The sequence below is a fragment of the Zonotrichia leucophrys genome, chromosome 4 (genome assembly GCF_028769735.1).
Source record: "Zonotrichia leucophrys gambelii isolate GWCS_2022_RI chromosome 4, RI_Zleu_2.0, whole genome shotgun sequence".
Lineage (NCBI taxonomy): Eukaryota > Metazoa > Chordata > Aves > Passeriformes > Passerellidae > Zonotrichia > Zonotrichia leucophrys.
In genome coordinates, this window is record NC_088173.1 from 66,131,301 (window position 1) to 66,154,084 (window position 22,784).

At 47.8% G+C, this 22,784-nt stretch overlaps 1 protein-coding gene across 3 annotated transcripts in view; it reads right to left on the reverse strand.

Moving 5' to 3' along the window:
• Positions 1-17,858, reverse strand: part of FGFRL1 (fibroblast growth factor receptor like 1) — a 170,172-nt gene extending 152,314 nt beyond the window's left edge. Inside the window, exons 1-2 of one of the 3 annotated variants that reach the window (XM_064711970.1) lie at positions 17,444-17,858; positions 16,274-16,390 (exon numbers count right to left, since the gene is read on the reverse strand). In XM_064711970.1, the coding sequence (XP_064568040.1) occupies positions 16,274-16,334 (61 nt within the window). In that variant the 5' untranslated portion in view covers positions 16,335-16,390; positions 17,444-17,858. Of the gene's footprint in view, positions 1-12,914; positions 13,168-16,273; positions 16,391-16,761; positions 16,890-17,443 lie in introns of those variants that run through there. The other 2 variants (XM_064711971.1, XM_064711972.1) reach the window with 2 other exon arrangements.
• Between the last annotated feature and the right edge of the window lie 4,926 nt (positions 17,859-22,784).

The window sequence follows — 22,784 nt, forward strand, 5'->3', positions numbered from 1 at the left end:
ACACTGAAATATTCTGTCATCGCCAGACAGAACATGCCAGTTTTCTATAAATATAGACATCTGGCAGTGGTTTCTTCTACTGCTATATATTTCTGGTGTGAAGAATGCTGTTTTGTAAGCAAATGCATGTTGGAAATTAATTTCATATGGGACAGGTTACATTAAAGAGCAAGAAGGATTTGCTGGGCAGAAGCACATAACAAAACCAGTGTTCCCAACCAGTGCTGCTGACCCTCTCTGTGAGGTTGCCTTCACAACACTGCAGGCATAAAAAATGTTCCTCCAAGCAGTGCTGTGAAGCTTAATTAAAGCATGCCCACAAATTGCATTGAAATTTGAAAAGGGCACTTAGTTTGGCATTTTAATTCCAGCCATGGTGAAACAGCACTGACAAAACTATGAATATTAAATATCAACAAGCAAGAGCCTGCTTGGTACAAACCACCTGAGGGGTACCACAAGCAACAGCCAGGTATATAAAACCCAGTGCTGTAGGGCTATGCCATGACTTTTAGTCTTTCCTTTTTTTTTTTCTTTTTGTTTTTAACAGGATTTCCAGTCATATCTATGTCCTAATCTGACCCATGGTACAACCATCCACAGAGTTGCATCAGACAGAGGGCAGGGAGAAATTCCTTCTTGTGAGGGCAGTGAAGCAATGGAACATGTTCCACATCTCTGGAAGTGCTCAAGGTCAAGCTGAGGAAGGTGTCCCTGCTTGATTTTTAAGGAGATTTTTTTTTTTAAAGGTGATTTTTAAGGAGTCTTCCAACCCAAACCAGTCCAGGATTCCATGATTCCACAAAACTGGGGACACACAGGGTCATTACAAAGAGGTGAGGATAGGGGGAACACCTCACTTCACTAAGGGCTCAGCTGGGCTGAAAATATCTCACCCCAATATCTCACTCTAAGGGTGACAGAAGATCTCGCTGTGTTTTCTATCCACATCTGCTTTGCTCTATGAACTGCCTATAACAAAGTTATTAGCATCAGCAGATAGATCAATTTCTGACTGGAAAATTTTCCCTTCTGGTTAACATAAGCCAAGCATAAACACTCCCTCAGAGGTTAACAAAAGCCAGCAGCCCAAACAGGGACAACTCTGCAAGAAAAGGGGAGTGGGAGTCAGGGGGAAGTTGAAAAGACAATTAATCACAGGTTTTCATACACCTTAACACATTCCTGCCAGTGATCAGGCATTTAGTGACTCTGTATTGCTCCTCACCCCCTTTAAACCCTGTTTGGGGGAAATATTTTCCAAGTGGAGACACCACAACAGATCCCAGAGCCATCCTTGGCATCCAGCCCCCACTGTCCACCTTCCCCACTCCCTTCAGTAAACACCACTAATTCCCCAGCTCCATCAGACCTTTTTTTCCCTTCCAAATCAGCCTAAAAGCATTTTGGTACCAAAGACAAAAAGAAAAGCAGGGAGGACCCACTAAACCACAGAGTCTCCAGACAGCTCTCAGCGCCTGTCAAATGCTTGCTAAAAAATCCAAATAAAGACAAACACAAGTAGCCTTGATATCTTGTGTTATCTTTGCAGGCTGGCTGCTGCCTTATCAGCTCTGACAGAACCCAGCATTTAAGAAAAATTCAGGAGTCTTTGGGTGGAAGTTAGTTCCTAAAAAAACACGCAGCCAAATTGCTGGAAGTTGGTACAAGAGGAGAGGGTGAGTGGGTAAGAGACAATCTGAAAGGCCCCACTATGGTTTTGCTGTTCCTCCCAGGAAATCCACTGCCATGTAAGATTTTCAATTATTTATTCCATAATTCACCCTGTACATTTCACATCCACTGCACAGGCCAAGAGCTACAAGGGTGAACAATGGCTCCAAATGCTGCTTGCTCACATTAGGAATGAGAATGGAATGGAATCAGGATAGAACCCAGGCAAAGCCAGCAGCTCTTCATTGCAGATTTTCAAGCTCATCAGAAACGGATGAAGATCTTCTGATCATAACTAATGCTGGTCTTAATGTGCCACTGCCCTGATGGGGAAGATAAAGATGTTTTGTCCTCATTATCACTTATAAAAAAAGATGCTCTCTTTTTGGATAAAGTCTCTGTGGAAGGATTGGGATGTTATGGAGAACTTTTTCATGAAAAGCAAAAGCTCTGTTTGCTCTCACACATACCTCACTGTGCCATTTTGGCAGCCCCCTCACACAGGGGTTGGACTTCTCCTATGCAAAGGTGTGAAGGTCCTGCTCTTGAAAAAGTTATAAAATAGTGATAAACCACCTTTGCTTGACGTTAATTGATGGGTAGAATGAGTTAGCAAGAGAGGAGCTGTCTCAAAGCCAAGGGCTGCTTTTCAGAGTCTCATTTGTAATGTGACAGGGGAACAGCTGGGGGAAGGAATCAGCCTCTTGTCAACCCCAGGGGGAAGGACAAACAGACAGACATTCCCTGGGGAGCTGCCCTGGCGTTACAAGCCCCTCTGACAGAGGGTGAGTGGCTCTCTGCCTCTGACCTGACCCTTTCTCCCCCAGAGAGTCCTCACAAGTCTTCCTAAACAGCCAGCAAAACCTGACGTGACACAGCTGGGCTCCCAAAATAACCCCTCTTCTTTATTTTATTTTATTTTCAGTTTTTGCCCAAGATAACACTGCAAGGGAGGCAGAGGAACAAAGCAAAGGGAACTGCAAGAGTGGAAGATCTTCAGCAAGTATTTCTTTAAATACAAGAAGTCTCCAGGTGCTTGAAGTATGTGCCCAAACACTTGGGAAAATGGTGTTCAAGAACAGAGACTTCTCCAGTTGCAAAAGTGCATTGAAATCCTTGGGTTTGGACCTCCCCTTGTGTGCCTCCACATGGGTTCAGTGGATCCAAACTGGGATGAATTCAAATAGATGTGTCATACACTGTTTTCCGTGTTTTATTTGACTTTAATTACTTCTTAGCAGTACTGCTGTTTGAAAAAAAATCTTTCTCAATTGAGGGTGTTGGTTCTGCCTAGGGCTGCTTGGCCCTTTTCCACTGAAATGCCCTTTCAACAGCCACCAGAAGCCTTTGCAAGGAAAATGAAATCTTTTGGAAGATCTCTTTTTCTGCGACTGTGTGAAAATTTGCCTCTCTCAACTCTGTTTCCTTCTCCCAAATTTTGGTTGTTATTTCCACCTTTCTAGAAGGTGAAAAACCATGGTGGGCTCCAGCAGGATGTGGAGCAACACCTGGGAGCAGTCAGACCTTGCTGGTAGCATGGATGAAGACACTTTGATGATGAGGAGGATGATAATAACAGTAATAATGCCTGAATAATCTGTGTATTTCTTTTTTTTTTCATTCCAGGACTTCTGATGGTTGTTTCCATAAAAAATAAGCATGGTGTAATGCCATCTCTCCCTGAAGTCAGTGGTGCCTTGTGCCCAGCAGAGAGGGGAAAACTGAAATTGCAGTTCACACCCATGAGCCACAGTGGGTGCTCAGTGCAAGGCTCCAGCCTGTCCATGAACAAATGCTCTCATCTGCTTCACCCTGGGCACTGAAACAAGCTCTGGGGACAGAACCATTGGCCTCGTGGGTTCTGTATTGCAGCAGCAGCAAGAAATCCTTATCAGGGCAACATCTGCTTTGTACAGGGTGCAGAGGTACCTCACCATTCTGGGGGTACATGGTAAATAAAACTCAGCTGGCCAATGGGTCTGCTTTTGGAGGGGCCCTTTGTAAAGGGTAAAACAAAGTAAAACAAAGCCTCTCTCCAAAGGGCTGCTGCATTTAACACTGCAGCTGTCTGAGTTCAACAGCCCTTACCACAACGCTTTGGTGCAATGAGGACTTCCAGGCACTAACCCCAATCTAAATAATAATAATAATAATAATAATAATAATAATAATAATAATAATAATATCACACCAGCTATAACAACACCTTTGCCTTATGCTGTGTTCATCGTACCAACCAAAAGCCCTGCTCGCTTGCTGACCTGCTCTCTGAGAGCAATATTAAATACCTCAGATGTTGCAGTCCTCCTCAAGCTCTACTTTAATAGTAAACACCCTCCAACACATGCCACAGACACAAGGCCCTGAGTCAGTTTTACACTGTGTTAATTACAGCAAAAAACCTGCTCAAATAATTTGTAGCATTTTTCATCTGCCTCAAACAATTTACTGGGTTTTGTACTTTGGGGTTATTTTGCACTTTATACTATCTGCCTTACCCCTGTAAAGGTAAAAGGGAATGCACCTGTAAGTACACAAATAAAAATATCCAAATCAAAATGCCATTAAAATTCATTCAGGGTTACTCCTTGCTGCTGTTATTTCAGTTAGTGTTTGACAACTAAGCTGCTCCCTTTTTTTATTTCAAACACTTGTCTCAGTGAAAGTCTGATGATGTTTTTCCTTCTGAAGAAAGAAACCCCAGAGATGTATTTTCAACCTCCCAGCTCAGTGTTTCCCAGATATTTTGAATAAGGCAGGGACTGTTGCCAAGATTCACATTTTCCCCAGATCACCACACAGCCTCACACTCTCAGTTTAAAGCCATCACAGATGCAGGAATGGACCCTGGATTGGTTTTTACTGCCCTGTTCCTGTTGTCCTTCTTGCAGCTTGTGAGCCAGTGTGGGAACCTATACTTGTCCCTCTTACATTGCCCAAGAGGGACTCATTGTCCAAGTATGACAAGGTTTGGCAGATTTTAAGGCATATTTAAGAATAAAAACCAACTTTTTCTGACATAGAGTTATTGAGTACCAGGTTCTGCTTTTCACACCTGTACCTGAGTTTATCTTCCAAGGCAGAGTAAGCCCAGCAGCCTTCATATGGATACTGATACATACACCAGGATCTTCCCCCCTTTCCAAAAAACTGGATCAAGAGGCAAAAGCCACAGCTTCTCCAGGGTGCTGGGTCATATTTCAGAAGGTTGGACATGTGTCAGTCACCCCTGGACAGAACTCCTGCACCATGTCTCACTGGTCAACACAAGCATCCCCTTCCAGAAATGCCCTAAAAGCGTTGTTGGTGCAGCCCTGCAGTGTTACCTGTTTAGCCTGCTGGCTCTCTCATTCTCCCTGGAAAAATATTTTCACCCACAGGGAATATTTTGGCCATGTTATTTTCTCTGCCTTATTTCTGCAACCTGCTGAAGCGGTGCCAGTAGTCAGAAGTTTTGTAGAGACACAGCCAAGCTTGAGGAGAAACTTCTGGGTGAAATCCCACATTCAGCTTGGCTCCAGGGTGGATACACAGGGAACACCTGGTCACCAGCAGCACTGTTTGCAGCCACCTTTGCTGCCCACTGTGCTTCTCATGGAGCAGCTCCTTCCTTGCAGCAGGCAATGCCATAGGCAGGCCAGCAAACACTGACAGGATTAACTCACCATTTTTCATTTCCCCAAAATGATCCTTCTGCCTCAGAAGACAAAAGCAGAGACAGAGGAAGGAAGGTATCACCCATTTCTCTATAAAATCCCTCCAAATTTCAAGGGATCATTGAGATAAACAGAAAATGGTCACAATGCAGAGTGTGAAAGATGTAATCTCCTAGTGCAGAACCCCTGAGCTGAACCAAGAGCCAAACATGACTTTTCAGGCTTCACACTCACTGCCCCCAGGCTATGTTACATTTTGCCCTGTGGACCTTGATGCATCTGAGATTCCTAAAGAGTCATTTTATAAATGTTCCCATAAATATCCAGTCCTTCAAAGTACTGAGCCTTCCTGCCATAAGTGGGAACAGAAGAAAGGACTTGCTGCCTGTAAGGACACAGATATTCCACAAGCTCAGCCCATGCTCCTCTAAGAATTTAAACCATCACATCTTTTTCCAGGTTGGCTCCCTGCCCAAGTTTCCTCCCCAAAACACCCAGAGCAAGGTCAGAGCAGCTCTCCCCCTGGCACAAGGGGGTTGCCAGGCTGGGAGCAGAGGAGGACAAGGACAGGCCAGCGATGGGGTCAGGTTCAGCCATCTCCAGCTGCCATGAAGTCACACCTGAGAAGGATTTACTGCCAGGATCTGAGTGGCTGCAGTCAGGAAAAGGAAGGGGGGTCCTGTTTGTGCATCTAATGACCCAACTTAGCAGGACAGGAACCAAGTGCTTGACCTTTCTCAGCATCATGTGAAGCAAATGCTCCATATGACACGGCTCCAGCATTATCTACCAGGCACAGGTGCATGACTGCAATTAGAAATGACCAGCATTTCACACATAACAGCACCTTTCAACCCAACTCAGCCCATCCAAAACCACTCTGAGACTCAATTCCCATTTTCTTCCCACCCAGCCTTCCCAGCTCGAGCAGCACTAAATAATTCCCCATGAAGTCTCACAGCTGTTATTTGAAAATTAAACTGGAAGTCACAACACCTCTCTGCACGCTGGTAGATCTTACACTTGGCATTTGGTTTATCCCAACACCATTCCTCACCCCCAGCCCTAAACCAACTTCCGTGGAGAACAATGCTGCTGGTTTGTGTCCACAAGAGATTTATTCCCCCCTTTCCAGCAGCTCACAATGCCCACACCTTCAAGGGGCAGTAGCTGCTTGCAGCAAAGGGTTTCCTTCTGGTTTGTGGAAAGAAAAGGCTGCCCTCTATAATCAGGGTATTGTTCTCCCTAAATGGAGCCAGACTCTGTAAACAAGCTGCTCTGCACAGCCTGGGAGGGTGAATGCCAGCGTGTGTATACATACAGGCAGGGAATGTGCCCTGCTCCGAACAACAGTGAATTATGGTAATTCATTTCCTCTGCCTAAACAGTGCTAATAAGCTTCGGGAAAGGAGGAGGAAAAAGTAAACAAGAGTCCATTACAAAAAGGTGAGGGGGAGAGGTAACCAAATAACTCCACCAAATGTCTCCTCTGGGGAAGGGCATCCACAGCTCAGACGGGCTCACACAGCCCTCCCTCCGTCCTGCTGGGGGTGGAAATGTGACAGCAACAACTTCTTTCCTTTCTTTCCGAAGGTTTCAGCCTGTTTTCAGGAGTTCAACGTTGTGAAATGGGAAATGAGCCCCCACCAGTGCCCTGATCCACAGCAACTGCATCCCTGGGGGCTTTGCACTGCATGTGATGTGAGGGCTCCAGCGACCAAGCCAACATGAATAGTCAGAGCCTATCCGTGATTTTCTAACAGGAAAATAATTTCACTAAGCAAACTGCCATGCTTTGACTCAAAACCCTGATTAGCACAGTTTGAAAACAGGGCAGCATACTGTTCTGGGAATTAACTTGCTTGACCCCTAGTCTATAATGGCACTCAAATAATCTGTGAGTCAGACCAAGTTGAAAAACTCTTGGAAGACCACACTGAAAGAATTTACTGGATTTATTGGATTTTCTTGGATAAAAGAAAAATAAGCTTCGAACTCCACTTAGTCTGTGGCCTTCAGAAAGACAAGCTTTTTCTCCTGACAGTATCTAGAAGAGGAAGACTGCCTATGCTGAGCAGCACTTTTTGGATCTCTTTTTAATGTACTGGAAACTCTCAATAAATAGTCATAATTATTATAAATATGCAGGTCTATTGCTATGATTACTTTTGAGTAGCACCCTTGCAGTAGCTTTCTTCTTTGGTATTGATGGGAAAGTAAGGGACAGATTCCTAACCCTGTGAATCCACAATCCTCCTCCAAACAGGAATACTCAAAGGGAGGAGAGCCCTGAATTTAACTTCAATTTAAATATCCAAAGGCTACTTTACCAATTGCATACAAGGACTACTAGTCTGATGTTTTCAATGGTCTTTCAAGGAGAAGAATAAACCTGTGTAAATCACCATCACAAAATACTGCTTGAAATCCTCCAGACCCTCTGGCTTACTCCTGTTTGAGCAGGCAGGAAATCAGGAAAAGCATTCTGCCTTAGGAATACAAGCAGGACTTTGCTCCGGTCCAGATAAAACACTGCCCTATCCCCACCTTATGGTTTCTGCAGCTCCTGAGCAAAATGCTCTCAGCAGCCTCCAGTGCTCCTCTGTATCTCAGACACAATCGCTGTGTGCTCAGAGCAAACACCTTCAGAGAGCAAACCCAGCAATCAACTGTCCCAAGCCACTTCCCTGCATATGCAAATATCTCCCTAACAGGTTCATGATTCCTTGTCAATCAAACAAGGCAAAGTAAACACCTGCTTACTGTCCTGGCCGTGACTAAGTTGGAAGTTTCACCCTCATTAGCCCTTAATGAAATTAGCCCTGGCAATACTGCATTTCTGATTGGCTGGGAACAGCAGGGAGGAGGAAAGATACTCATCAGCTCTGATCTGTTATTCTGGTTTTATATTAACTATTGCAGATCATGATGAACCCTCCCATGGCGTGGTGCCACCCTGCACAGAACTGAAACTCAGCCTGGTCCTGTGAGGCTCCAGTTTCTGCTCTCTGGTAGGATTATATATTTAAATCCTACTCACACCTACTCAGCCACAACTCACTGAACCTAAAGGGACTATCACCTTTGTAATCCAACCCTGAACATTAAAATATCAAATGACTTATCAGAGCATGGAGCCTGATCTCCACATGCTGGAGGAGCTGTCAACTCCTCCCCAGTTTTTCCATTTCAAATAGCCCAAAATTACATTAAACACTTCCCAATGTTACTTGTCTGGATAAAGAGACGCTGATATTGCCACCAAAATGTTGTGTCAGTCTGCAGAAGAACAGGGAAGATTTAGATTCACGCAGAAGATGAGCAAGGTGGCTCACAGCACCCTCTGTCTGAAGGGTATCCCCACCCTGCAGGAGTTGGAGCCACCAGTTTAATACTGACTGGTCAGCGACAAACAAGCATCCTCCCTTCCTTCCACAGAGTCTGGAGTATCCCTGGGCAGATATTCCACCGTGCTCAGAGGCTCATCCTGTTACTCATTAACCCTTCCATCCTTGACACGCAGTTCATACACCTGTAGCTCATCTGGCCCTTGCCACTGCTTAACCAGCAGTTACAGATGTGTTACAGATCTGTGCTAACAGATCTGAGAGCAAGCACAGAGAAAAATAACTTCCTCTGTTACTGCAGCTCACACAAATCCATTAGAGAGGAAGGAGGAGGGAGAGGAACCTGTTCACAGAGCTCCAGCATCTGCAGCTGCCTAACTCCAGTGCTTTGGCTTGAACAGCTTTCCCTTTTCCCTTCTTCGTGGCTGATTTGGCCTTGCCCCATTCAGCTCTGCCTAGAGCAAAGGAGATTAAACATCCACATAAAGCAATAGTAAAGCACAGCACAATGCAAGCATCCCTTTTACATTACAAGGCTTTTACTCAGAGTCACCCAGTGGCCAAAAGCCAATCAAGTCTCACACCTGTATGTGGGGGCACCTGGGAGGGCACAAGGGATGAGAGAGCCACAGCACAGACCTGGGAAAGCTGCATCCCAACATCCCCTTCAGTCACACTGCCTGCTCGAGATCCTCTCCCTGGCACCAGCAGGCCTCAAGAGCAGGGCTACACTAATTAATCTGGAATAAATTTTATCTTGGAGGCAGGCTAACGTATTTCCCACCACGTTCCTCTCCAGTTTTTTTCCTCTCCCACATCCTGGGCAGAACTAAGCCCAAAGTTACCACAGAGATGTTGTTCCAGTCCACATTAATACCTCACTCTTAAGGTTATCAGGTCAGGGGGTATGTGGAGCAAACCTAGCAAGGAAAATGTAAATTTTTAAAAATGCCTGTTGCACAAATTAAGTCCACATTTCCCTATTTGTCTGCTGTTCTTGTGTTTTTATCTGACAGGCACAAATACTGACAGCTCCTAAAATACCCACACAAGTCAATGCCACCCAAGTGGCATCTAGGGTATGACACCTCTGGCATTACTCACTTGACAGGATACCCAAAACTGTCTGAATCTCTCATGAAATAAATTTACCACCTATGAGAAGAAATTATTTTGTGTCCCATCAAGCTGGAAACCACTTGTAGAGAGGCTGAGCACAGAGGTGCAGCCATCCTGAGAAACATTAACCTGCTCCAAGGAGCCTCTGTTCCCAATTTACATTTTTCTTCTTTCCTTAGTGAAGCTCAAAGTGAGTTTGAACACTTAATGGAAGAAGTAGCCTGGAGTTATTGGCTGAATTTCTTCGTGAAAATTGGAGTGGCTGGGATGAAATAACAACGTCAGGTTCCTTGCAGAGACGCTGTGTCTCTGCTGTGATACCAAGGGGACACTGAGTAATCAGAGCAACCAACCAAACTCCACACAGCCCAGGTTTATTTCACTGGGAATGGGAGGGAAAAAAAATCAGAGATGGGAATGGATTTAGCAACAAACAGCATACACTCACTTATTTAATAACAGGCAATTTTTTGGGCCCATCCAGACAGAACACTGCCCACAGGATGGCTCTGTGTCTTTGGGGATAAACTCTCTGCAGCAACCCAAAGTTTAAGCAGAGAATTTTCAAATCGTTTTCAGCCCTGGCAGTGCATGCTTCACCCATCAGCCAGAGCTGGCAGTCAGTAGCAGCAAAATGTGCTTTTCTAGAATAAAAAATGGGAGTCCAAGCCATGCAGCCAAGCAGGTGAGCGGCTCACTTAGCCCACATCCCCTCTGCTGTCACACATGAGGTGGTATCACAGATAATCTGAGTAAGTCACCCTTCAGGGATGGATCCAGAGCCCGTGGGAGTGAGTAGGAGTCACAGCACCAACACTCTCAGGCTCTGAATCAGGCCCTGACCTGTCACAACTGGCATGGGCTGCACCTGCCTATCTCGTACGACATCAGGACAGCACTATCAGATTAATCAAGATTGCTTTTGGAAATATTTTTCTTTTACCATAGTATCACACCTGCTATGACAGAGCAGCAGACTGAACAGACTTGCATCAGATAGAGGTGTTTGCAACTTCTGTATTCCCACTGGCTCCACTCTCAAAAAGTCCCTTACATGACCAAAAATGTTTCACCTTGCTGCAAAAGATTAGAACAGATAAACACAGCTAAATAGGTATGGGGGCGTTATTACCAGAGAAAGCTCCAAGTAAAGGCTGATTACAGAGAAAAAGACAAGGAACAGAAATCCAAATTAAATGTTCCAAACAATATCAAATGCATTTTAGTGTGAGCAGCCCACCAGAAAATACAGGAAGAGGTCAGATGAAAGACAAATTACTTGAAACAAGACAAAATGAGGAGAGTAATGAAAGAAATGTAAGAAAAGAGCATTTCCACCAACTCCTGTAATGTTGGGGTACATTTGCACAGATCCTTTCGGCAGCTTGGTTTTACAAGTCACTGCAGACACAAGTAGGAGCTTCACATCTTAGGAAAATCAGCTGCGCCAGTTCAAATCTCACTGGATAAATAAAGCTATGACTAAAGATTGTTGGGTTTCTTTTAATTCAACCTAGGTGCAAGAGGATCTCTGCATTGTTATTTTCCACCTTCAGTGGAAATTTTTATCTCTCCCAGTAATTAATCTAAAAATGCACAGGCAGACTACTACATGGAATTCACAGAATTCCATGACGAGTGTTGTGCACCCAGATGTATCAGGGTCACTTATGGTGAGACAGACACTCAAAAAGGAATTATCAGAGAGGATATTGGAAAAGATCAGCTCTATCAGCCAATTCATGTCAAATGAAAAACTTCATCTTTAGTTAATAAATTGGCACTAATAGCCCCAAATCCTGAGAGCTCCTACTTGCTAGCAAGTGTCACTTCTTTTTCAATTTCAAATTATATTTTTTTCCTGAAAAATACAATTTCCTGTAATATCTCAAGCACCACTTCATGGCATATGAAAGTTGCTTCTGTGGCTAAGACTCAGGCTTAGGAGTCCAGCCTTTGCTGTGTGCAAGTTCATCCCAGAAAAGAGACATTTGGATTTGCTGCTTGCGTCTTTTAATGAAGGTCAAAGAAACATATGGACTTGGAAAACAGAGTTATAAAAACTTTAGGGAAAATCTAGATGTATTCGAGCAATTTGCTGAGTTTTGTAATATTCCTAATTAAAAACAAATAAAATCAACCCTAATTTTCCAGTATGACGCACATTGAATTTTATGTTTAAACTCGGCCACAATTTAAAGCGGCCGACGGCCTCAGAAGAAGGGAGGAACCAGCGTTTAAAAAAATAACCAGGATTTTCTTAGCTCTTCATGTTGACTCTAGGTACAAGTCATGCTGACAGATTATTCATGAGCAAGTTCCCCAAGAGCAATGTACAAAAAAATGCCCCAAATTTCTCCAGAAGATGTGCTGTGACTTCCATAAAATCTGCATCAGGCTGTTAGATCTGAACATGCTTCTCTTTCACGAGCGAGAAATTACCTAATCGTTCTATCTGGTAACAACCACTCAACAAGAATAAAGGTGTAAAATAGAAGCCAATAACCATCTCTGTCACATTACCATCATTTATATTTTCTGTGCTTACTGAAGGACTCTTATAAACCCTAAAGTTACAGAATGGGAATTCTGTTCATCAGAACGAAGAACTCAACTTCCAAGAAATAAAAAAAACACCTCTAGCAACCAATTCCCTTTTCTTCAATATTAAGAGAAGCCAAAATGGCACATAACATTATTTTTGCACGAAACCATGGAATGTTGATGTGGCCCAATCAGCAAATTCCCCGTGAAGCAGACACCAAGCAGGTTTGCAAGCCAAGGTCGCTCAGAGAGGTGCCAGAACAGAAAGCAATTAAGGTCCCGTTCTTCCCCTCCCTACGCAATGCACCGAAAATGAAATCAACATCCAAACTAATTAGTTTCCAGCAGAATATCAGTTTACTTGCTAACAGGAGGGTGGTTACTGCTCTTACCAAAAACTTCTAAACATACCATGCAAAATCTTGCTCAAGCCACGGGACCAAGCCAGGCACATCCCAATGTTACCATATACGGTCACCAAGGCGAATATGATGGCAACTTGACAGATTTGGAACAAATATTGCGTTGTCGGTCACTGAGATAACACAGGCAGGAAAATATCAGATTGTATTACCTGTGTCCAGCTGGAGGTGTGGCGTGGCAGGAGCTGCATTGCTGCAGGACATAGTCACTAAAGGTTAGTGACCCAGGGTGGCATTAATCCCTGCAGAGGAGGGCCAGCACAGGGCACTGAAGACTTTTATGCCCAGTATGGGGCTGCTTGGAGAGAGCAGGAATGGAATAACAGGAGGGATGAGCTGCTGGACCTGCACTGCTATCCCAGGTTCAGAGCAGGCATTATCTGTCGAGGCTGAGAACCAAGCTGAAGCCCCACACCTTGGCCATCAGCTGAAAGGCACAGTCCCTCTTAGAAAACCACAGCACTCAGGTTTGGTTCTCCAGGAGTGGGTTTTGAGGACACAGATGTTCTAGTCTTCAGCCACAAGGGAAAGAAGGGGCTTGGATATCTACCAAAATAGCTGCCGAGGAAGACTTTTTTGGTACAGGACATCCCTAGCCTGGAATAAGGTTGGCCACGGAGAGTTATTCTAGACTAAGTTTTTTGGAAGGGTTATTCCACTGCATTTGCAGGTGTACACAAGCCCTTAGTCAAAGATTTTCAACCCCAAAAGCATTGGTTCAAAAACAGGCAGGGCTACCTCACCCCTAATCCCTTCAAACACAGTTCTACCACCTGTAGCTCCAAAATCAGACCTTGCTCTCTGTTTTCCTGGGATACTTCAGATGTTCTCCCTCTTTCTTAAGAGTTTATCTTGGTCTGCTAAGATATTCTCTTTTTGACAGTGTCTTCTACATCAGTGATGAGATCCATTGGTGGGACAGATCCAGCAGGCACAGGTCCGACTCTGGAAAAACGCCCCTTTTTGCTGGAAGGTGGAAAAAAAAACCTGCTGGCTAAACTCAATCAGTCATTCCTGCAGGGCCCTTTGCCTTAAAAGGTGTCACCTAAATAAAGATGTAAAAATAATACAACGCAACATTTAATGCAAGATTGCAGCTGAGCATTCAACTGTCAGGAAATATCAAAGCTGGAGCGCGTGGGCAACTTAACTCTGCCCCCTTGTGCAGATGCACCACGGCACAGCCCTTCCCCAAGCACAGGCTCAGCATCCAGCCAGCTCCAAATTAACACCCTCATTACAGCACAACCTACTTTTGCCTAAAATGAGAAGGAAAGAAGGACCATCACTTTCCCAGAGCACCTCCTCAGCCACTTCCTCACCTGATGGCCAGCAAGCACCTACTGAACTTCTGATGCCTCGGATCAGGAGGCGCCGGCACACTTCAGGCCACACGTGTCTAACCTGCAGTCAGGACACAGGTACTGAAATGCTGTTTGGCCAAAACAAAGAGCCCTTCTTCCTCCAGGAAAGAGCCTCACGACCGCAGGCTGAGATTTGGCCCAAGGACTGCCTATAAAACCTGAGCGACTGCGGCAGGTAACGTTCACACACCTCCAGCGTTCAGAAAAACTCTGCAGGCACATGAAAAGCCTGGCGCGTTTTTCCAAGAACCTGAAATTATCCCAGTGTAAACACCTAACAATTGGAGATATCTGTCAGCACAAAGTTTCAAAGTTCTGGGAAGTGTCTCATCTCTGCTCACAAGTTTGATCTGCCATCTACGTCCTTCACTATCAAAAATGTTCTCCTTCTTAAGGAGGTCTGAAGCAGGACTTAAATGTCAGAATTTTGTCTCTGTTTTCACAGCAATGACTCCTTTTTCTTCTCTGCCTCCCCTCTCTTAAATCAGCACATGAATGAATGACATTTTTCATGGGTTTGGCCCTGGCTTTTAACCTCTATTTCTTGTTAATTTTAAACAACCAGAACCATCTCTCCATTCACTTACAGCATGGGTCTTTCCAGCTCTGAAAAGTGTTCAAATAATCCAATTACCAATATGATCCTATCAAAGTTATATTTAAAGGACCTTTCCACAAGAAAAATAATGATGTCCTGAAATTACTGCTATTAATTTCATGTCACTTCTTCACATGACAACAGCCCACAGTGCTTCTCTTTCCAGGGGCAGCAAGTATAAGAGCAAGACAATTACAAACCAAATTTAAACAGGGTCAGCCAGTAAAGGAGCTGATACTCAGCTCACATCAGAGACAAGAATCTTTTTGTCTTCTCCTGCCCACTTCAGATCTTTTCCGGAACTCCACCAACTTCTCAGGTCCATTGCAATAAAATACATCCATGAAGTCATCTTAATTCACACACTGCTGCCCATCGCCCACAACTTAAACTGAGTCTCCATTGTAAGCCTTGCCTGGAATTCAGACTTGAAGGAATTACAGCCTATATACTGTTTTCTTTTTCATTCAGCTTCCAGCCAAATCATTTTATAGTGCTTTTGCCTCCATAAAATATTTGCTTGAGAGCCAATGCCAAAAAGAAAAAAAAAAAAAGCAGTGCACTAAACCAAACTTGAGTTTCCAGAGTAATTCTCCCCCTCTCCTTTCCCACCCTCACCCCCAAGATTTATTTTTGGCAAGTTACAGCCCAAGTGAAGGGCAAGTTTAAACCTTTTAATTTGGAAGTCCTTCACACTGGACGACTTCAAGGTCTTACAACAATTCACAAAACTCTGAGACTGTGGGGAATTGCAGTTGGAGCCATCTGCATCCTAAAGCTGTACCCCTTTTCTCCTGGAACAATGCAGCCCCTACTTTGTGACCAGAGGCAGGGGAGCTGAAATCCTGGATTCCCATCCAGGCTTTCTAAGGACAGCAGCCACCAAGGTACAGCACAGGCAAAGTGCAGGAAGCGCCACCGCTCCTTGCACTCTGATCCCAGAGCCTTGCTAAAAGCACCTTGCCATAAAGAAACGTCTTTTTTTTCCTACCCCCATCATTCCCAGGTCAATGTATTTCAATTTGCCTCTGGAAGGGTAACCTGTTTATTGAAATCTGATCAACTGCTGGAGCCTCGGCGCTAAAATACGCTCTCGCTGTTGGGAACTGTCATTTGTCTGTCACCGGGGCAGTTAATGGATGTGTTTGTTTAGTTTGTAAGTGGGAATACACAGGGCAGGGGCTGGAGGGATTACAGGAGGGGAGAGGTATTTCTGATCCACAGAGGAATGCAGTTGCTTTTCTTTAAAATTGTCTGTGTATTTTTCCACAGGCACCAGAAAAGCCCCTGGAAGTTCACCTGTGCCTCAGAGAGCTCAGCAAAGCCGCAGCGACCGCGCTCCATCCCAAACGCTGCCCCAAACCTCGCAGGTAGGGAGGGACACACGTGGGCACGAGCCTGAATCTCTGTGCAGATAAAAAACGTGCAGGGGACGAGTCCCTGCTGACAGCAACTGCTCTGGGGGGTCCCTCCGGGTGTTAGCAGAGCCCACGGAGCGGAGGGAAGGGACAGAGCCACAGGGTGAGCGCACCAAGCGCGGTCCCCTTACCTCGCGCCGAGTCCGAAAACGCAATTATCCCTGCCAAAAGGAGCGCCAGCTGCAATTCCATTTTGAAAACCAGATCCCGCCGTATCGCACAGGCTACTGTCCTCTCAGACCTGGAGGCTGGAAAAAGGAGAGCAAAATAGTTACTGTGGGGGAAAAACCCTGAACAACCCTCAACTTTGCAGAGTTTTAAATCCTATTGAGAAGACTGGCAAGAAGAAACAGCAAATGAAAGAGCAACGTACTTGTAATTCATTCCTTGGTGCTCAGTGAGTAAAACTTTGCCCTCCTCTCTGCTTTAGCCTGATATAAATCAAGAACCCACTGAGGCCAGTAAGCTCCTCTAAGTTTACAGTTAATGCATAATTCTTTAGTGTCCTGTGCAGAACCAGTCTGGAAGGCAAACAAAACGCTAGCAAGTGGCCATAAAACAAGATTTCAGGTTAACAATTTGCGGAGGAACTTGGTGGAAGGGGGAGGAGGAATGTTACCTCTCCCATCAGCAGCCCAGAAAACTTTGTGTTGCTGCTCCAGTGCCCCTCAGCCAGGCTCCGCTCTGGGTACGCGCCTTGCTCCACTCCGAGACTTCTCTGTACAGCACTGATTCCTCCTTTCCTCCTCTTCCCCCACCCATCCCCGGCACGGTCTCTCCACCGACAGCCCCACTTGTTTCCGTGGGCTCCAGAGGTGCGTCCCAAAGCGCAACCGCACTCAATCACCCAGATTCTTGAAGATGCCTTCGCTGCGATACGCACGCCCGGGGAAGATCAGGTTTACATTAATTACACCCCATTCTCCTCCTAAAACTCTCACTCTCTAAACACTGTCTGGATTCCTCACCCTTGTAAACTCCCCGCTTTAAACGCCCCGTGCCCCCAGGACACACAACAACCGGCGCACAGCATCCAGCGCAGCGAGCGCGGCCGCTCCGCCGTTCGCTGCGCCGATCGCGGCAGCGGGGCCGCCGGCGCTGCCCGGGGCTCGGCGCTAACGGGAGACTCGCCGCCGGGGCCGGGGTCGGGAAGGGAGGGAGGGACGAGCGGGGGGACACCCGGCGCGATGCCAGCTGGTGCTGCCCCGGGGCTCGCAGCTGTGCGGGACACGGGCGGCGCGGTGTGCCGGTGCGGTGTGCCGGGGTGTCCCGGTGCGGTGTCCCGGTGCGGGCACACTTACCTCGGCTGCTGCGGGCTCTAACACCGCGCGCTGGAGCCCATCCCCGCCGCTCGCCGCCTCATGCCCTCCGCGGCCACGGCGCCTCGCGGGCGCTCCGCCGCCGGCCTCTACCTCATGCCCCCCTCCCCGGGGCGGCGGGGCTGCCTGGGCTGCCCTCCCCACGGAGCGGCTCTGCCCCTTCACCGGCTTCTAACAACCTCCCCCCTTCGCCCCCGATTTTTTTTCCACTCGGGAGTCACGGGCGAGGAGGTCAGGGAAAGGGGGGAACCTTGTAAATTATTTTTTTCCTGCTTTCCGGGCCGGGCTGAGCGTGTGTGTGCGGGGAGGGACAGCGGGGACCTGCCAGAGCCTGCGGGGCTCCGCGCCGCGGGATGCCCGGTGATGCCGTCCGGCGGCTCGCCCAGCCGGAATCCCGTTTAAGGAGCGAGGGGAGGAGGGGAAAGGGGCTGGGGAAGGGGAGGGGAGGGGGGGGAGAGCCGGGGAGAGAGAGCACCCGGCGATAAAGCAACTTTCCCTGCAGGGCTTTGTGGCGGCGGGGGCCGAGCCGCCGCGGAGGGAGGGCGGCGCGGGGCCGGCCCGCTGCAAACTTCGCACCAATCCCCGGAGCCCCGGCAGCCCCCGCCCTCCGCCGGGCCCGCTCCCCTTAACCCTTTGCGGGCGGTGCGGAGCGCCGGGAGCGGGGAGCGCGTCCCGCAGCCGGGCCCGGCGGTACCGACACCGCCGTGCCCCGGGCGCTGCCCTCCCCGCAGCCCCTAAGCCCAGCGGCGGTGCAGACCCCCGAGCCCGCAGCGCCCCTCTGATGCAGACCCCCGAGCCCACAGCCCGGAGCCCACAGCGCCCCTCTGATGCAGACCCCCGACCCCACTGCTCAGAACCCACAGCGCCCCTCTGAATGCAGACCCCCGAGCCCACAGCCCGGAGCCCAAAGCACCCCTCTGATGCAGACCCCCGACCCCACTGCTCAGAACCCACAGCGCCCCTCTGATGCAGACCCCCGAGCCCACAGCCCAGAACCCACAGGGCCCCTCTGATGCAGACCCCGACCCCACTGCTCAGAACCCACGCTGCCCCTCTGATGCAGACCCCCGACCCGCAGCCCGGAGCCCACAGCGCCCCTCTGCCCCAGCCGTGGGAGCCCACCGCGCACGCTGCCCCCTCTGATCTCTCGGCTCGGATGCAAATGATGGCAGAAAGAAGCTGGCCTGAACTAAACTAAACCAAGCGGAAAATAAACTGTGGAGATGTCAGTTCCTTATATTAACTGTTACAGTTATTTATTGTTTACTTTGAAGCGCGATTCGGCTGATGCATCCGCTCTTACAGCAAATCACTCTTCATACAGGATCAAAACCAACCTGGCAGAATTCACCAAACAGACTAAACAAACGACAAGAAAAAATACTGTCTCAATGGCTAAACTTTCTGTATCTCAAAAGAAATATCATTACTGTTGATGTTATAATTTCTTAGATCTCTTACTTGATATGCTCCAGCATGAAGACCTCCTTGAAAACAAAGTTGTCTCAGTACTAGTTCAATGTGATAGGCACCAGGAGAACGCCTAAACCCAAGCCAAGAATTAGTTTGAACATCTGTCTTATCTGTTTTGTTAGGATTATGAAATCACACCCTCTATTTTTATTGTTATTACTAAATATTTTTACTGAGTGGTTCCTGACAATGTCAAATCTTGATACACAAAATCAATGTGAAAAACATGTAAGACTAAACATATAAACCCCTTGAGCCAGAAACAAAGAGGCTGACAACACTGGTTTTGTATTTTACATATTTATATCATCGTTTTTATCATTAAAGTTAATTTCAGCTGAGAAATCCCAGATGGACTCCTCCTCCTATCAGGCAATAACTTCAGCCTCATTGATTTCAAAGACAGTGTTGGCTGAGGGAAACCTTCAGGACTTAATCCACATGGTCACGTTCATGCCATGCCTTCTGACAAAATCACTCTAACTTGCAGCAGAACGAGAGCTCGTCTTCATGCTACATCTCAGGGGATGATGTGTGAAACACTTCTTTGTAACATTTCCCAGCCATTTCACCCCAAAGGAGTCAAGGTCTGTCCCAAGGACATCACACACAGGTGATCCAGCCCTAAAACCATCTACACAACCTCTGTTTCCCTGCAGACTGAAGTCCCAAGCAGCCTCAGCTCTGGTGCAGATGTTGGACATTGGTTCACAGACAGGTTTCCCACCAGGTTAGAGGGACTGGCTGAGCTCCTATTCTGTGTCCTGTTTTTTGGGTCACACACAGAGGCCGAGGCTTAAATCCCAGATGCACTATCACATTCTTGGGTGAGCTCTCTCCAGGCCTCAATCAGCTCTGAAAGAAAACATCTTCTTCCAACCCAGGCTGTGCCCAAGCCCAGCACTGAGCACCCAGCTCAGGTTGGACACAGAGGACAAAAATCCCCTGATGGATCCACTCCTTCCATCCTCACTTCCTTATTGAAAACCACACGTGTGCCTTTGGAGGCTCCAGCATCTCCCAGACTGAGAATTTCTCCTCGCAGTACAACTATAAAGCAGCAAAATCTCTCCTGCAGCCTTCCACCAGTGTGAAGGTCTGGGAGATGAAGAATTACAGAGGTGGTACACAAGAAGTTAAAATTTATTCAGATGCCTCAACACCTTCAGATGCCCTTTAAGCCCCTTCCTGAAGCATACAGAGGCTTTTTAAGAACATGATTCCAAATAATGTTGCAAGGGGATTACATGGGGCAGAGAATAGAGCCCACATCTTCCATACCCCAGGCTAAAATAACCAGAAAAGAAACCTTTCTGACATCAAAATTTCAGCACTATTTTTTAATTTTTTTTCAGAGGCCTGAAAGAAAGTCTGAAACCATGCTGTAGGCTTCATCCATCTCAGTCCCAATATCATAGCAGAGGAATAAATGTAAAATATTGATACAAGAAAAATAATTAATATTCCTGAAACAGCTCCTAGTTTATCAGTAACAAAATCTCGTGTTGTTTTCCCAACACTTGTACCTAAAAAGGGAAACGTGCAGAGCTGTGTTTTTCTTCTGGGCTGGCTGTAATTTGCAGGATGATTGAGTAGTCTGAAAGTCAACAGCCCCAGTTTGCTCCTGCACCCCACGGTCCTGAGACAAGGCTGTGGGAAAGCAGCTTTCTGGAGCTGACAAACTAAAACGAATGCTAAGCAACAAAATACAAAATCTGTGTCTCCACATGGCCTGAGAAGCAGCCTAACAGTCCATTTGTATCCAGTTGTCCCCAAAGCCCTGTTTCCGGACCATGGCTTTTCAAATTTTGCATAGCTGTGATGGTCTAGTGAACATCCATCCCCAGAGTGACTTTCCTTATGTCTCCAAAACCACAAGCTGGATTTTCCCCAGCTTTTTTTACCTCTTTTCTCACAGGAGCTGCTCACCTCCTCTATCACAGAATCCATTTTTCCACATTTCCTCCCTTCCAGCTTGACCGTTCAGCCTTTTCCTTTCCCCCTGCAGATGACCTGGGAGACACAGCACATTCAGACTGTCATTGCTGACCTGTTCCAGTGATTTTGTTTCCAACTGCAGGTGGCAGCCACGCAGCCGGATTGCCCATGACACGGCTGCAGTGCTCCGAGGGACTCGGGCTGGCAGCAGTGAGCACGGGGCCCTCGGTGGCACATGGGGACATTGCCACCCGGGCTCCATGGGGACATTGCCACCCGGGCTCCATGGGGACATTGCCACCGGGGCTCCAATGGGGACATTGCCACCCGGGCTCCATGGGGACATTGCCACAGGGGCTCCATGGGGACATTGCCACCCGGGCTCCATGGGGACATTGCCACCGGGGCTCCATGGGGACATTGCCACCCAGGCTCCAATGGGGACATTGCCACCCGGGCTCCATGGGGACATTGCCACCCGGGCTCCATGGGGACACTGCCACAGGGGCTCCATGGGGACATTGCCATCCGGGCTCCATGGGGACATGCCACCTGGGCTCCATGGGGACATGTCACAGGGGCTCCATGGGGACATTGCCACAGGGGCTCCATGGGGACATGCCATGCCACAGGGGCTCCATGGGGACATTGCCACCCGGGCTCCATGGGGACATTGCCACAGGGGCTCCATGGGGACATTGCCACAGGGGCTCCATGGGGACATGCCACAGGGGCTCCATGGGGACATTGCCACCAGACTCCATGGGGACATGCCATGGGGCTCCATGGGACACTGCCACCAGGGCTCCATGGGGACATTGCCACCAGGGCTCCATGGGGACATTGCCAACAGGGGCTCCATGGGGACATTGCCACCCGGGCTCCATGGGCACATGATCCACAGGGGCTCCATGGGGACATGCCACCGGGCTCCATGGGGACATGCCACAGGGGCTCCATGGGGACACTGCCACCGGGGCTCCATGGGGACATGCCACCCGGGCTCCATGGGGACATTGCCAACGGGGCCTGGACACTCATGGGGCCATGGCACATCAGGCTCAATGGGGACACTGCACAGGGGCTCCATGGGGACATTGCCACCCGGCTCCATGGGGACATTGCACCACGGGCCCATGGGGACATGCCACCTGGGCTCCATGGGGACATTGCCACCGGGGCTCCATGGGGACATTGCCACCCGGGCTCCAATGGGGACATTGCCACCGGGGCACGGCGGGGCATGCAGGGCTGGGTGGCTCCGCTCAGCTGACGGAGCACGTGAAGGTGATGGAAGGGCACGACCAGGATTAGCACATTCCCTCCACCTGCCACGCCGTCCCTGCAGCCCTCCTCTGGTTACCCAGCCATGCGGGGTCAGCCTGAGCATCCCTCCCGGATGCCTGGGTAATGGGGGCTGCTATGGATGCAGGGAAAGGTGAGAAACTGATTGATCCCTGGGTGGATCAGCTCTGATAAAGCATTTGACATGTGGCAAGGGCAGCACAGAAAATGTCACCTGAAATGAAAATTCTCCTGGGAAGACCAGGAGCACAAAACACACTTTTCCATTTGCACAACACCAGAGTCACTGCCTGCTCCATCTGAGTCTGTAGCTAAGGCTGAAATGGTGTTTTTTAGAAAAAGCAGTGTTGTATGAGCGCAGAATCTCTGTCTTCCCTACATGTGGTAGCTGAGACCCAGCTATAACCTAGATAACATTTAGAGGGGATGAACAGGCAGATGGAAAGATCAAACAGGGTGATACAGTGCTGAAATCTGTGTCACGTGTAAATACACATTTAGTCCCTTGAGTGGTGTTGCAAAGAAACAAATGGTTCATCATATGCACATGGTTCACTTTCGTACATGAAGCATGAATGCCAATGTGTGACAGAGGGAAAGGGTGGTA